At 51.0% G+C, this 15651-nt stretch overlaps 1 protein-coding gene across 50 annotated transcripts in view; it reads right to left on the reverse strand.

Moving 5' to 3' along the window:
• PTK2 (protein tyrosine kinase 2) overlaps positions 1-15651 on the reverse strand; it is a 296019-nt gene that overhangs the window by 45134 nt on the left and 235234 nt on the right. For all 50 annotated transcript variants that reach the window (XR_016236040.1, XR_016236042.1, XM_089335789.1 and 47 more), the window contains 3 exons: positions 15250-15361; positions 3062-3148; positions 1449-1586 (listed from right to left, as the gene is read on the reverse strand). Coding sequence is in view for 48 of the 50 variants with exons in the window: in XM_089335789.1 (XP_089191915.1) it covers positions 1449-1586; positions 3062-3148; positions 15250-15361 (337 nt within the window). In the remaining 2 variants the exon portion in view is untranslated. The remainder of the gene's footprint in view (positions 1-1448; positions 1587-3061; positions 3149-15249; positions 15362-15651) is intronic.

The following is a 15651-nucleotide window of genomic DNA, read 5'->3' on the forward strand; positions in this document are numbered from 1 at the left end:
CTTTTCTGGAGCTTGCAACACCACGTGTGTCAAGCACCTTTCAAAGATATTTAATTACTGAGCTCATAGACTTGCTTGTAGTGGTCTAATCTAAAAGAAGTAATCCAAGATACGCAGGAAGAATACATTATCACTTGTAGTAAAAACAGAAAAAACCAGAAGTAAACAGAAGGCCTAAATATACTCTTACCGCACATCTTAATGCTAGGCTAAACACTTGCCCCTAAATAAAAAAAAATGTTAAGGCTTATTATATTATTTGAAATAACAGAGAGAGAGAGAGAGGGAGGGAGGGAGGGAGGGAGGGAGAGAGGGAAGGAGGGAGGGAGGGAGGCAGAGATACTGATCTTCCATGTGCTGGTTCACTCCCAAACGCTACAACAGCTGAGGGCCGGGCGAGGCTGAGCCAGGACCAGGAATTCCCTCTGGTCTCCGGGGAGGGGAGGGGGGGGGAGCAGGACTCAAGCACTGCTTCCCAGGTGCATCTGGCAGGTGGCAGGGCGCTGGGTGTGGAGCAGAGCAGCTGCCCTGGCGTAGCAAGCAGGCGGCCTAAGTGGTGTGGCTGCGCCACAACGCCCAACCCCAATCCATACTTTCCATACTCTGTGAGTGGCTCTTGCTTTTACCGGGAAAGTTTTGTAAAAATTCCTAAGGTTTAACTGCAGTCTTTCTTCTTGCCCGCTACCCCCTGCCCCTGGCCTTACGTATATGTTAATCATATGCAACTTAGAGCCTGCCTTTCAAATGAATGAATAACAATTACAGCATTTACTCTTGGGTATTTCTTAGTTCAAAAAATGAGAACTCCTAGGAGTGGGCCTTGGCCTAGAGTTTAGCTCTGCTTGGGGCACGGGCACCCACGCGGGCATGCTTGGGTCTCAGTCACCGCTTTGCTCCCAGTCTGCTTCCTGCTAATGTGCATCCTGGGAGGCAATGGGGCTGGGTGCGTGAAGACCTGCTAGGTCACTTGGTCTGGCCCTGCCAAGGCAAGTGCAGATAGGACTCAACATTCAATAAATCTATGGCAGCCTAACTTTTAAGTTGACAATCCTGTGAGGCCCGTGAATGTTATAAATATTCAAATGGCTCTCGGTAGAAGAATCATTCCCCACCTCTGTAATGGATCAAGTAGCAGGGTCCCTGCCATCCCTGTGAGAGATACGGATTGGGGTCCTGGCTCCTGGCCCAGCCCCAGTTATTGTGGGCATTTGGTAAATTAACCAGTAAGTAGAGATATGTGTGTGTGTGTGTGTGCGCGCATGCCTGACTTTCCTTAAAATAGAGAAAAGCTTGTAAAAGATTAAAAAACTCATAAAACTCCAAAACATTTGAATAGACGGATTATCTTGATTTCAGAGTTCATTCACCAAAATCAAGAAATTTCAGGATTTAGAAATACAAGGCACCTTAAGCCACATTCAAAGAGAAACCCAAGAACAGCAAAGTACCTCCACGCTGGGCTGCCACATGGGCATCTCCTGGGCTCTGGGATTCCATGAGTCTGTTTGGTCCAAAAGAGATGCTTGACTTGGGTAGCCGCTGCCAGCCATGGCTGTGACTCCATGTGAGCCAGGGTAGCCAGAGCCCTGCAAGAGGGTGCAGAGGGGAGGGGACACTTTGCCGTAACATCGCTTTGCAGTTCTGCCTTTTGCACCAACGAAAGTAACTGAAATGACCGGGTATCCAGTGGTGGGCACAACACGGCCCTGCCAGACGCTTCCTTCCACGGCAGACGTTATCCTGGACTGTCCTAGGCTGTGATCCAGCAGCCCTGAACAGTGCAGGAGGGAAGCTGGGAGGAGGGGGAGGGGCATGCGACTCCTGGACAGTGGTCAGAGGCTGAACTGCTGGCTCTGAACACGGAGTCAGGGGACCACGAGCAACGATGCGCGTGGCCGCTGAAGCTGTGAGGCGAGGGATGGGGTTCCCCGTGAGGGCCTCAAGGAGGCGGAGCTGTTACAGCTGCGTTAGACAGTTAGTGCACAAATACACTGGAAATGGGACCTCGTTTTCTTCGCAATTCCACACTTACCAAATGCTCAGAGCAGACCACTCTGGATGCTAAAGGGACAGAGAGCCACAACACTAGCTGGGCCCAGGTGCTGCCTCAGGGTAACCCTTTCCTGCCCAGCAACAAGAACAATCGAGACACACACACAGGGACGTGTGTCCCTAATGATCTGGGGGCCGACAACGGGGGAAGTCCTGCTCTCAGGTTCCAACAATAATGACTGAGGCAGAGAGAAGACACTCAGTATGGAGGGAAAAATTTCAGGGCACACCGACAATCAGGGTTTCTTGCACTGGCTCCCTCTCTCATCAACAGAGAGAGGACACAGTCAGTGTTTGCTTCCAGAGCCTACCAGGCTAGTACAGTATGGCAAAGGGTTATTAGTGGACTTCTCCTGAAAGAGATACAGCACAGACAAATTCCCATTCCCAACACGAACATTCCTTTCCCTAGGCAACGAGCATGCCTGGGCTGGATATCAGAGTGGCAGCTCCTCGGGCAGGAGGGGCTTCGTGGGGCAGGAGGGGCTGGGTGCCGTGCAGCAGTCTAGGATACACTGGGGCAGGTGTCTGGGTAAGATCTGTGCACCCCCCTGGAGGTGACCGTGCCTCGGTGAAGCAAGCCCAAAGCCAACAGACACTTGTTAATTTTGCTTCAGGTCCTTCTCTACTAAGCACACTCTTTTTAGTATCTGTACTGGAAACGTGCCTGCTAAGAAACACTTGCCCAGAGCTGTCCACACGGCATGCGTGAGCTTCACCCGTATTCCTGGCCTTCAGCGCCACCTCTGCAGAGTGTGCCCACCTCATTCACCCTGTCTCTGACAAAGCAGGAGGGGACTGACAGAGGAGGGAGTCAGAGTGCTCTCTGGGCGGAGTGTCAAGACAACAGTCACTGACGTAAGGCGCGGGGGACACTGTCTTGGCTTTCTGATCGCCAATCATATTCACAAGTATATAGATAAGAAGTAAATCCCACGAAGCACTCTCCCACCTCTACAAGTGCCAAATAACCCAAGCGCTGTGTTTCTGTTTGTGATAGCACACGTACCTGGTAGTGGTTGGTCTGGACCAAGTGCTGCGGGCTGGGGTAAAATCCTTCACTGGACCTTGGACTGGGGTAGCCGGGTCTGCTGGGCTGTGAACAAACCAGAAGAGCAGCGCAGGGATGAGCTTTAACCTCGGAGAAACACAGCCGTGCATCCTGCAGTGCAGCTCGGTGTAAAGGAAGACACTTCTTGGGGAAGGAGCAGTCCTTACAGCCAGTGATCCTGAGTGACTAGATATTTACAAGTGGAATATGCAGTCTGGCTCCCCCTCCACAACACACAATAACGCAGAGGCCCACACACCCAGACAGCAGAGCCGCGGCTCCAAGACTGCCAGAAGCTTTGGGACAGTGTGAGGCAGCCATTTCCTAGCTCAGAGGCAGCAGCACGACTTCTGAGCAAAGAAGATACCCTGGACGTCATTAGAATGAAAGGCTTCTGTGTGCACATGACATCATGAAGAAAGGAAAAAAGGAAAAGGTAAAGAACGGAAGAAAAGGAGCAATGTCGTGGTGCAGCCTGCAACGCTCACCTGCGTAGGAGCATGGTTCCAGTCCCATCTGGCCCAGCTCCCCGCTGTGGCCTGGGACAGCAGTGGAAGATGGCCCACGTGCTTGGGCCCTGCACCCACGTGGAGACACGCATGGCGGTCTAGGCTCCTGGCTTCAGCCTGGCCCAGCCCCAGACATTGCAAACGTCTGGAGGGTGAACCAGCAGACGGCAAATCTTTCCGTAACCCTGCCTTTCAGGTAAATCAAGGAATCTTTAACAACAACAAAGAATGGAAGCAAAGGCAAGCAATCATCCTCTGGTAATGGATTCATACCCAGAATAAATAACATGACAAAGAATCTAGTGAAAACGTGGGCAGAAGACAGGAGCAGACCCCAAGAAGACATGGTCCAGGAGGCAGCGAGGGGTTCCTCGGGCCCGGAGGCACACTCACGATGTGTCTGGGAGGGTTCGTACCAACAAGACAGAAAACGAAGAGCAAGGCCGGGAAAGGACGAGGAGAAACCGGGACTCCTGTGGGAATGTGACGCAGCACACTTGCTAGGGAGGACGGCATGGCGGTTCCTAAGGAGACTGAACGCGAATCGCCAGAGGAGCCGGCGATTCCACCTTCGAGTTCATCCATCAGAGACAGAGATGTTTGCCCACGCACACAGACTGCAAGACCTTGGCAGCAGGATTCAGAACGGCGAAACCTGCAAACTATCTAGGTGCCTGCCAACTAAGGACGGTAAGCAAGGTGCAGTGGGCCATAAGTGGAATGCTGTTTGCTCATTAGACAGAATGAAGTACCGACATACGCCACAACATGAATGAATTCTGAAAATACGCTAAATGAAAGAAGCCAGCCACCAAGAGCCATGTGTACGTGACTCACTGGTCACAGCGAGAGCTGTATTAGAGCGTTCAGGCCAAGGGGGCTGGGGGCAGGGACCCACTGGCTCCGCAACTTCCCGGCTGTGGGTCATGCGCAGTAATCAAACTGACTGGGACTAGACCTTCCAGCTCCAAAATTCTCATTTTGTTTGTGAGAGAAATGAAGTCAGAGTTCACAGCAAAAAGATTTAGTCAGAAACAGAGGCTGAAGGAAGGAAGCTCATAAAATCTAAAACCTGAGGACAGCAGCAACATGGAGATCCACTCTCCCGCACCCACGTGAGACCATGGAGATCCACTCTCCCACAGCCACGTGAGACCATGGAGATCCACTCTCCCACAGCCACGTGAGACCATGGAGATCCACTCCACCACAGCCACGTGAGACCATGGAGATCCACTCCACCACAGCCACGTGAGACCATGGAGATCCACTCTCCCACAGCCACGTGAGACCACGGAGATCCACTCCACCACAGCCACGTGAGACCACGGAGATCCCCTCCACCACAGCCACGTGCGGCCATGGAGATCCACTCTCCCACAGCCACGTGAGACCACGGAGATCCACTCCACCACAGCCACGTGAGATCATGGAGATCCCCTCCACCACAGCCACGTGCGGCCATGGAGGTCCACCCCACAGCGGCCACATGAGGCCATGGAGATCCACTCCACTGCAGCCACGTGAGGCCATGGAGATCCACTCCACCGCAGCCACGTGAAACCACGGAGATCCACTCCACCACAGCCACGTGAGACCACGGAGATCCACTCTCCCGCAACCACGTGAGATCATGGAGATCCCCTCCACCACAGCCACGTGCGGCCGTGGAGGTCCACCCCACAGAAGCCACATGAGGCCATGGAGATCCACTCCCCAGTCCACTGCAGCCACATGAGGCCATAGAGATCCACTCCACTGCAGCCACGTGAGGCCATGGAGATCCACTCCACCACAGCCACGTGAGACCATGGAGATCCACTCCACCACAGCCACGTGAAGACCAGAACAGGAGGAAACGGCCTCAAATCCCACTCCTCAGTGTCTCCCCCATGGCTCTGGCTGACGGGCTTGCTCTGCGCAGTCCACAATGCATTTGGTCTCTGAAACCAGTCTCAGCCCTCACTGCTCTGTCCACGATGCGCCCACCCTCGACATGGAGAACACATGTCTTGAACGCTGCTTTCCGTTTTCACCAGCCTCACAGAAACACGAGTCCGCTCTCCGCGCAGCCCTTCCCAGCCCTCGCCTGGACGGCGGCTGCTCCGGCACGTGCTCGAGTCCTCTATCATGAGCCCTTAAACTCCTCACAGCGGAAGAAGCTTCCCTGCCCTTCCACGTGTCAACCAGCGTTGCACACTTAGTCTGCTTCACATGCAGCTAACAGTGAGCCTGGACTCCCCAGAACTGCCACATGGGAAGGCGTGGCCTGTGAGGACAGGGATTTCTGAAGTGTATCCTAGGAAGGCTACAGACTACCTTTCAGATTTATACTCTTAAAAATTTTTTAAAGATTTATTTTGTTTATTTGAAAGGCAAAGTTAGAGAGACAAAGGCGGGGGTGGGGCGGGGAGGAGAGAGCCATGGATCTTCCATCCACGGTCCACTCCCCAAATGGCCATGCCAACTGGGGATGGGTGAGGCAAAAGCCAGGAGCCTGGAACTGCAACTGGGTCTCCCTCTTGGGTGCAGGAGCCCAGGCACGTGGGCCACCTTCTGATGCTTTTCCGGGCACATCAGCAGGCAGCTGGATCTGAAGTGGAGCAACCGGGGCTCGAACCCTGCTCATATGGAATGCTGGCATCGCAGGCAGAGGCTTAACTCACAGCGACCCAGTGTTGGTCCCAGACTTACACTTTTCAATGTTTAATTTGCAAAAGTGGTTGTGCTGATTTAAAAGGTTAAAAAACAAAAGAATTTGCGTGGCAATGCTTGTTTTAAAGGTAGGTGTTGCTGTATCAGCATTAATGATGGTTGTACAAGGGGTCCAGCACTGTGGCACAGTAGGCTAGCTGCAACGCTGGCATTCCACACTGGAGTGCTGGACTGTGTTCTGGTGCTCTGCTTCTGATCCGGCTTCCTGCTAATGTGCCTGGGAAGGCAGTAAAAGATGGCCCAAGAAGGCTGGATAGCCTAGCCCTAACTCAGTTGTTATAGCCATTTGGGGAGTAAGCCAGTGGATGGAAGATCTCTCCTTATCTGTTACTCTTTCATATAAATAAATCAATCTTTTAAAATAATGGTATATGGGTGGGGCCGGTGTTGTGACACGGCAGGTAAGACCACTGCCTGCAATGCTGAAATCCCACATGGACACTGGTTTGTGTCCGGGGTGCTCCACCTCTGAACCAATGCCCTCCTAATGGCCTGGGAAAAGCACCCCCATGGGAGACTCTGATGACGCTCCTGGCTGCTGGTTTCGGCCTGGCCCGACACTGGTTGTTGTGGCCATTCGGGGAGTTAACTAACAGATGCAAGTTCTCTCACTGTCTCTTCTTTTTCTGTAATTATGACATTCAAAATAAATTTTAAAAACTTTAAAACCCATCCCCAGTGTACGGGAAAGGATTCCTGGATCAAATGCTCTTGAAGTTCAAGTACTGGGAGATGCAGAGGCAAGAATTAGAGCAGTGCACAGAGCTGACGGCTGTGAGTCATGGACTCTGGCCCGTCTGCAGAGCGCATGTGCAACGGGAAATACAAACAGCTGTCGCTGGCTCTGTGTATCCTGTGCACTGAACTGGGCCCTTCACACCAACTGGCTCACCTGGACGACGAGGCTAGGAAGCCGTATTGCCACCTGCACCTCACCGTGGCTCAGGGGGCGGGGTGATCTGAACAGGTGGCGTTCCCAACCTGCCGTGAGACGCTACCCATCACAAGCATGCTTCTTACTCGACAAAAATAGGAACAGACCGAAGAATGACTGCTGTAAATCACCTCTCAGGGTCACTCAGATGCCTAAACACGCAGCAAATGGTAACATCCACAAGGATTCCATTTGAAAATAAGAATCAGAGAAAGGAGAAACTACATCCTGTGACAGACAACTGTACCAAGAACCAGAGAATCCAGACCAGCTCCACTTCCACATACCAACACAGACGGGCGATTCACCTTCCGAACCACAACTGTGAAGATGTACAAACGCGTGGCCAGGACGGCTCTGCTTCCATCCTCTCTAAGAGCCAGCGTAGGAGGGGACGCACTCCGCCTCCTGGGCTTCTGTGCCCACTGTGCCTGCAGCTCCTCCAGAGCGGCTGTGAAGATGAAGCTGTGGGCGCCAGGTGGAGAGCTGCCTCCATACAAACCTCCCGAGTGCTGAGCGAGCAGGCTCACTTCACGGCCCCTCTAAGGCAGGAACTGGGGCTTTAACAGACGGAAATATGGAACGGAGGGAATCTGTGCCGAAATACCCCCAGCTGAGGAGGGAAAAGGGAGAAGCGGATGTGTTCACCCAGAAATTCTCAACTGTGTGGCACTGCTCCCCAAGGCCCTGAGGTTCCAGGGCACTAGGGTGGAGGCCAGGCAGGTGGGGCTTCCCGGGAGGAGAGTGCAGGCGCGAACAGGCCTTGCTCCACACCCACGGCACTTGCCCCAGGCAGAACAACAGTGACAACCAAAATCCCTGTTATCTGGGCCTTCAACCAACTCCACTTTTACACGTAACAAATGGCATTTTGCATAGTTAATCAGACAATGAACCTTCCAGAACAGTAACAGCTGTGTGTACTGATGGACAATTTTACTTTGTTTCATTTGAGCTTCACCAAGGTTTTCTCACCATTTTAGAAAACCGTGTCACCAAGACCAATAATCCTCATACCAGTGGTGGCTACGGGGTCTGCACTAGTAGCTGCTGGGTTCACAGTGAAGCCATGGCTGCATCACCAAGCCTCCCAGTGCAACCGGAGAGTGCTGTACACACGTGTGCATGTCGTCTTCATCAGCCTCTCTCCTTTCGTGTCTCCTGTGTCGTTACGAGGCCTCCTACGCTGGAATCCTTGTGATGATACTCTGAACTTGGTGAGTCATCCTGTTACCAATGCACTGTATCTCAGGATTACTAAGTGCGATACAATACCAGTGCTCTCGGTGAATCAGTGCTGGGTTTGACCAGAGTTGAGGAATACCGAGACAACGCAGCTACGCTCAAACATCTTACTTTCAAGACCCCAAGACCCCTTTACATTCTTAAAAAGCAATGAGGATTCTAAGAGCTTTTGTTTTCTGGAACATACTCATCAGTATTTACATTACTAAAAGTTACAACAACACATTTACAACAGATTCATCGTGTTTTAAAAATACCCCCATTTTTAATCCTTCCTATCCCAAAATACCACCAAGGACGGCGCCTTTTCCATTTGTGTAAATCTCGTGTCTGTATTTCTATCAGATCTTTCCTCTCCGATTTACTTATTTATTTGAAAGGCAGAATAAGAGAGAGAAGAGAAAGAAAGAGAAAGAGAAAGAGAAAGAGAAAGAAAGAGAGAGAGAGAGAGAGAGAGAGAGAGAGAGAGAGAGTGAGTGAGTGAGAGAGTCTTCCATCCGCTGGTTCACTCCTCAAATGGCCACAATGGCCAGGGTGGTCCAGGCCAAAGCCGGGAGCCAGGAGCTCCATCCTGGTCTCCTGTGTGTGACAGGGGCCCAAGCACCTGGGCCATCTTCCACTGCTTTCGGAAGCACGTGGTACATTAGCAGGAAGCTGGATGGGAAGTGGAGCAGCAGGAATTCAAACCGGTGTCAAGTGGTGGCTGAAACCACTGGGCCACAAGCCGCTGTTTCCGCACAGCACCGTGAAGAAACGGCCTCGCAGGCTTTGCTGCTGGAATGAGGATGCGTTTCAGCAGGTTTTGTGGGCACGAGGTGGACACGGTTTGATTCTACAACCAAAACTCAACAGTGCAAGCTTCTTCAGGGGACACTGTGCCGCCGTCTGCTACACTGAATCCACTCACTGTTCCATCTTGTACTCTGAACGGATCTCTCACCCACTGTTCTATCTGTACTCTGAATGGATCTCTCACCCACTGCTCTATCTGTACTCTGAACGGATCTCTCACCCACTGTTCCATCTGTACTCTGAATGGATCTCTCACCCACTGTTCTATCTTGTACTCTGAATGGATCTCTCACCCACTGTTCTATCTGTACTCTGAACGGATCTCTCACTCACTGTTCTATCTGTACTCTGAATGGATCTCTCACCCACTGTTCCATCTTACACTCTGAACGGATCTCTCACCCACTGTTCCATCTTACACTCTGAATGGATCTCTCACCCACTGTTCTATCTGTACTCTGAACGGATCTCTCACTCACTGTTCTATCTGTACTCTGAATGGATCTCTCACCCACTGTTCCATCTTACACTCTGAACGGATCTCTCACCCACTGTTCTATCTGTACTCTGAACGGATCTCTCACCCACTGTTCCATCTGTACTCTGAATGGATCTCTCACCCACTGTTCTATCAGTACTCTGAATGGATCTCTCACCCACTGTTCCATCTTGTACTCTGAACGGATCTCTCACCCACTGTTCCATCTGTACTCTGAATGGATCTCTCACCCACTGCTCTATCTGTACTCTGAATGGATCTCTCACCCACTGCTCTATCTTACACTCTGAATGGATCTCTCACCCACTGTTCCATCTTACACTCTGAATGGATCTCTCACCCACTGTTCTATCTGTACTCTGAACGGATCTCTCACCCACTGTTCTATCAGTACTCTGAATGGATCTCTCACCCACTGTTCCATCTTGTACTCTGAATGGATCTCTCACCCACTGTTCTATCTGTACTCTGAACGGATCTCTCACCCACTGTTCTATCTGTACTCTGAATGGATCTCTCACCCACTGCTCTATCTGTACTCTGAACGGATCTCTCACCCAGTGATTCTGGAACTTGGAATTGCTGCTTCACTGAGATCTTGCCGATGCTGACGCATTTCAGTATGCAACAGACATAGTTAAAAAATTACACCTGTTAATGTTGCTCAGAGTACATCAGAAGAGCCCAAGAACTGGGAGGCTATCAAGATCATGAAGGCAGTTTTTCAAAATTCTCATTTTTCCTTGAAAACTAATCTTATCATGGGTAACAGATACTACCAGTTCTTTCTTTGATGTGACAGCCTTGCTTCTTCGCTTTTTTTTTTTTTTTAAGATTTTTTATTTATTTATTTGAGAGGCAGAGCTACAGATGGTGACAGGGAGAGAGAGAAAGGTTCTCCTTCCACTGGTTCACTCCCCAAATGGCCACAATGGCTGCAGCTGCGCTGATCCAAAGCCAGGAGCCAGGAGCTTCTTCCAGGTCTCCCACGCGAGCGTGGGACCCAAGCACCCAGGACATCCTCCTCTGCTTTCCCAGGCCACAACAGAGAACTGGATTGGAAGAGGAGCACCCGGGAGTAGAACTGGTGTCCACATGGGATGCTGGTGCCGCAGGCTGAGGATGAACCCACTGTGCCTCGGTGCCGGCCCCAGGCTTGCTTCTTTCTTGAGAAAACGTCTATCAAATCTGCAACTCTGAACATCACGTCAGTTGGTCTTCCATGAAAGAAACAAGGTGACAAGCCCCTGGCTCTGCGGGTGCTGCCTTATCTCATGTGGAGATGAGGAAGCAGCCACATCTCAGCCCGGGGCTGCACTGGCACCCGGCCAACTCTGCCAAAGCCACCTCTGACGCCAGCTGCAAGACCCACCGTAACCTGACCCCATGCTCACCACGCTTCCTCAGCAGCATTCGCTGACCCATTCCAGTCTATGGGCTCCACTTGCGACCACAACACAGAGGCGCTGTACACAAGGACGTGAAGTGGAGGGCCAGAGCTGAGGGGCAGTAGGCTAAGCCTGTGCCTGGGCGCCAGCATCCTATCTGAATGCCAGTTGATGTCCCGACTGCCCCTCTTCCGATCCAGCTCTCTGCTGTGGCCTGGGAAAGCAGTGCAGGGTGGATCAAGTGCTTGGGCCCTTGCACCCACGTGGGAGACCTGGGAGAAGTTCCTGGCTCCAGACTGGCCCAGCTCCAGCTGTTGCAGCCATTTGGGGAGTGAACCAGTGGATGGGAGACCTTTCTCTCTATTAACTCTACCTCTCAAATAAATTATTAAAAAAAAAAAAAAAAGGGAAAGTGAATGAGTTTGGAAAAAACAAGTGTTCAGTCCAGCTTGCAAGCTGGCCGGCGCTCTTCCTGGCCGTGCCTGGGCACTTCCTGCACCCTCGTGCTGAATACGCACTGCTCCCCCCAGGTCATTTCCACGTGAGCTGGCACTCTCGCCTGCGGCTGCTGCCTGACCTGTGCTGAGGGGACGCCCTCTCAGTGCAGTCAACACTGTGGACAAGGCAGTCAGCACTGAATGTGGGAGAGCAAGAGCGACTTCATGCGCCTGCGAGTCCCAGGTCCCAGCGGGTTGTCTGCAGGACAGCACCAGGCACAGACGGAAAGGAATCCGGAACAGGAGCCTCCCGTGCCAGCCTCGTACCCGGCACACCTCTGCAAAGACGGTCCCTGGATGGAAAACTGGCGTCAAACGAGCAGAGACCTGTACATTTTTGAAAAATGTTTTTGACAAGGATGAGTTTATTTTGGTGCAAAAATACTTTGAAATGCCTGCCTAGTTTTTTTCACAATATGCGCTTTCTATGAACTGGGTAGACACGTTTCCCAATCACAATTCTTTCCGGATCCTGCCGGTGGCCAGGACGTGTCTTAAGAGCATCTGCCTGTCTGAATGCGGCCTCACAAGGCACCTCTGAGATGGAAACGTTGTTACAATTTCGTATTTTTTAATATCTGAGGATTTGGAATATTATAATAACTTCTAAAATAATTAGTATTGATGTAGTCCCCCTTATTTTCTTTTTCCTTTGTTTAAGGTATACGAACTTCATGCGCTTCATAAATACAACTTTAGCAACACAGTGATAGTGATTCTTCCCTCTGTACGCCCTCTTCTTCCTCCTCCCTCTCCTAGTCTTGTTATCTTTTACTAAGATCTTTTTTCAATTAACTTTATACACAGAAGACTAACTCTACACTAAGTAAACATTTCAACAAATAGTATGAAAAACAAAACAATGTCAACAGTTTTTTGATTTTTCTGTTGATTTCTTCCATGACCCACTGTTCATTCCAGAACACAGATCTGTACATGTTTCTAACTGGCTTTATGCTGTAACGTTTCTGCCACGAAGCAGCATAATTAAGCTCTTAGTTGTGAACCATGAGTGGGAGAAACATATTTCCCTTTAAAAAATTAAACTATGTTACACATATTCTTTAATGGTTCACAAAATTTATCTGCAAAAGCCTGAAATCCCCCCTGAACTTAAGAAATCGAAGGGGAACACATTTATCCTAAGGAGCCATGAGAATTCACAGGATCCAGAAAATGGGCATTTCACAGGGCAGGGAAGCTCCTGAAGAGAACACAGACTCATTTCAGACCCGCTCAACTCTTGACAGAAGGCGTGACTGCACACAGGACCTAATCTGCCCGGAAGTGAGCCCAGCACTATCATGACTTTCTAGTCACTAAAACTTTTACTCTCGGGGTTGCCAAATTTGGCCTTGAAAGGCCAAATACTAAAAGTATGAATCTGTGTGGCCATACTGCTTTGTCACAGCTACTCTGCCTGCCTGGAGAGAGACCAGTCAGCAATGACACACAAACTCATGGGCGTGGCTGTGTCCCAACCAAGCTTCGGGGGACAAGAAGTGCGCTGGCCTGTTTGAAACAGGTGCACCCTGGCGGAGGACAGAACAGTTTCTGGCTATGGAATGGGCCTCAAAATATGCACTGTGAAAATATCTCTGAAAAACAAATGTGAGATTTGAAAAGTTAAGCAGAACTAGCCTTTGTACTTAAAATCAAATAGCTTAGAAAAACAAAAATGCCTAACCACTCTGCCTCATGACTCTTAAAATTTTTAAAAATTAGCCAGAATTATTAAAAATCCAACAGACTGTGGTATAGAAAAATGTTTAGATGAAACAGCTGTTGAGTTGCATGAGTTTCAGGAAAGGTATCAAGTACTCAAGGCTACGCTGCACTGGGGTAAAGCACAAAGAAAGTGCACTCCGTGACCCGCTCCACAGCATGCCCGAGAGGCAGGGAGCAGCAGTGAAGCCGTCGTGCAAAGGACAAGGTGAGGCTTGCACAGGCGGGTAACTCGCGCAGAGCCAGCGGCCTGTAAACAGCACGACCCGAGGGAACTGGCCCACTCGCCTTGAAGGCTCAAGAAATCAGAGTGTCCTCCTCTCCCTACTGAACCGCTACGCAGTCACCACTGAATTACAGGGGCGAAGCCCGGAGGTCTCGGGACGAGGGGCTCTCTGTATTTCCAGTGATCACTAAGGATTTGCTACGAAACCAAGAGAACTGTGCTGGCTTTCTCAGAGCCCAGCGCAGCAGGTGAGGTGACGTGGTTTGGCCTCTGGACTGAGGCACTGGCTGCCTCTACGCTCCTGCAGAACTGTGCTACGCACCTGCATTCCCTTTACATGGGTGATGTGCTTACCGACACCCAGTTCAAATTGGTGAAAATCTAAGTCAGCAGGCATCAGGATAAAAAATTAGCACAACATGAGGTGGGCATCTGGTGTAGTGACCACATTCCTGCATCAGGATGACTGCGTAAGTCCTGCCCTGGTCCTGCTCCCTGCAATGCGTACTCTGGGAGGCAGTCGCATCTGGGTCTCTGCCACTCATGTGGTGTGAGCTCCCAGCTCCTGGCTCTGGTGGGCCCCACCCTGGTGGCTGCAAGCATTTAAGAAGTGAACCAGTGGATGGGAGGATGAACTCCGTGTCTCTGCCTTTCGAATAAAAGAGAAAATAAATTAAAATGAAAAATTATTAATTGGTGCAATATTTAAATAGTACTTTTTGAACATTTTTCAAAACAAAATTAAAAAAGAAAAAACAAAATGAAGTAAATAGTTGTCAAAACGTACTATACTTTTAGCTAGTAAGATATGACATCACAGGTAATCACTAGCTGCACAAATGCTAGTTCTCTATGGACCTGGCAGGAAAAGGTCTGACTAGGATTATTCCTGGCTGTACCTGAGAACACCATCCTGTCAAAAGCAAAAGGTGCCGCGTATTTGTCAGTCTCAGGACAATGTTTAAGGGTCACCTCTGCCCAGATGCTCAGCCCCAGCCCACCCCAGCGAGTGGAAAGGCCCGGCTGCCTGTCTGGAGGCAGAGGCCCACGAAGGGATCCGGATGCGAGCGGGCGGCCAGGACCCAAGGATGCTGCCAGCAGAACCTCCCAAGGAAACCACAGCAAGCACACGTGCTCCTTTTCCCACACAAACCACCCCGCGACAGACAGCAGACAGGCGACAGTGGACACAAAGCTTTCAGTGAAAACAAAACACAAACAGGAGTATGGTCAGCTAGAACTGGACTCCTTTTAAATAAAGAACCCCCCTGGTCCCAGTTAATGTTTTAATCCAGACTGGATCATCAGGGAGATCTCAGACAACCAACAAAAAAAACCTCCCCAAGGCAGGCAGGCAGGCAGGCAGGCGAAAGAACCGGAAGCGCACTTTAAGATCCCGTCCAATTCCACCGCCGGCCTGCGCAGCCTCCACCTTAAGTGCACCTGCGGGGAGTGCGAGGAGGCGCAGACAGGAAGCAGCTGGCTGCATCGCAGGCATTGCAACTGTCACTCTCAGAGACCTGGCATCTGTTTTCCCCAAAGCAATGCTGCCAACACCACAGATCGCCACGCTGGTTAACAAGCGGCTCCCGCACTGGGCCTGGGGCCTTGGCTACCTTGGGTGGTGCTTCGTCAGCCCCTCCAGAGTCCCAGGACACCGTGGCCTGTCTTCTGGACTCCATCCTCATGCGTTCTTCTTGCTGAGCCTTCTCCTCCTCCAGGACTGTGCTAGAGAGACAACACACGGATTTAAGGGGTGTGACAACCAGGCCAGCACACCAGACCCCCCACGCCGCATCGCCGGTCGGCTGACGCTGGATGACAGCAGTAACAGAATGACCCTGCACACTGAGGGAAGAAAGATCAGGTTTCTCACTCTTCACAAGATGAGTCTAGAGTAGCACTGGCCCAAAAAGGCAAGTCAATTTAAACACAGAAAAAGCTAAGCAGCAGCTGGCAAGAAAGGAGCCGGGGGAGAGCAAGGGGGACAGGCACGAGGAGCCGCCTGTGTGACCCAC

Source organism: Oryctolagus cuniculus, chromosome 6 (genome assembly GCF_051225735.1).
Source record: "Oryctolagus cuniculus isolate XC-2025 breed Fujian yellow rabbit chromosome 6, ASM5122573v1, whole genome shotgun sequence".
NCBI lineage: Eukaryota > Metazoa > Chordata > Mammalia > Lagomorpha > Leporidae > Oryctolagus > Oryctolagus cuniculus.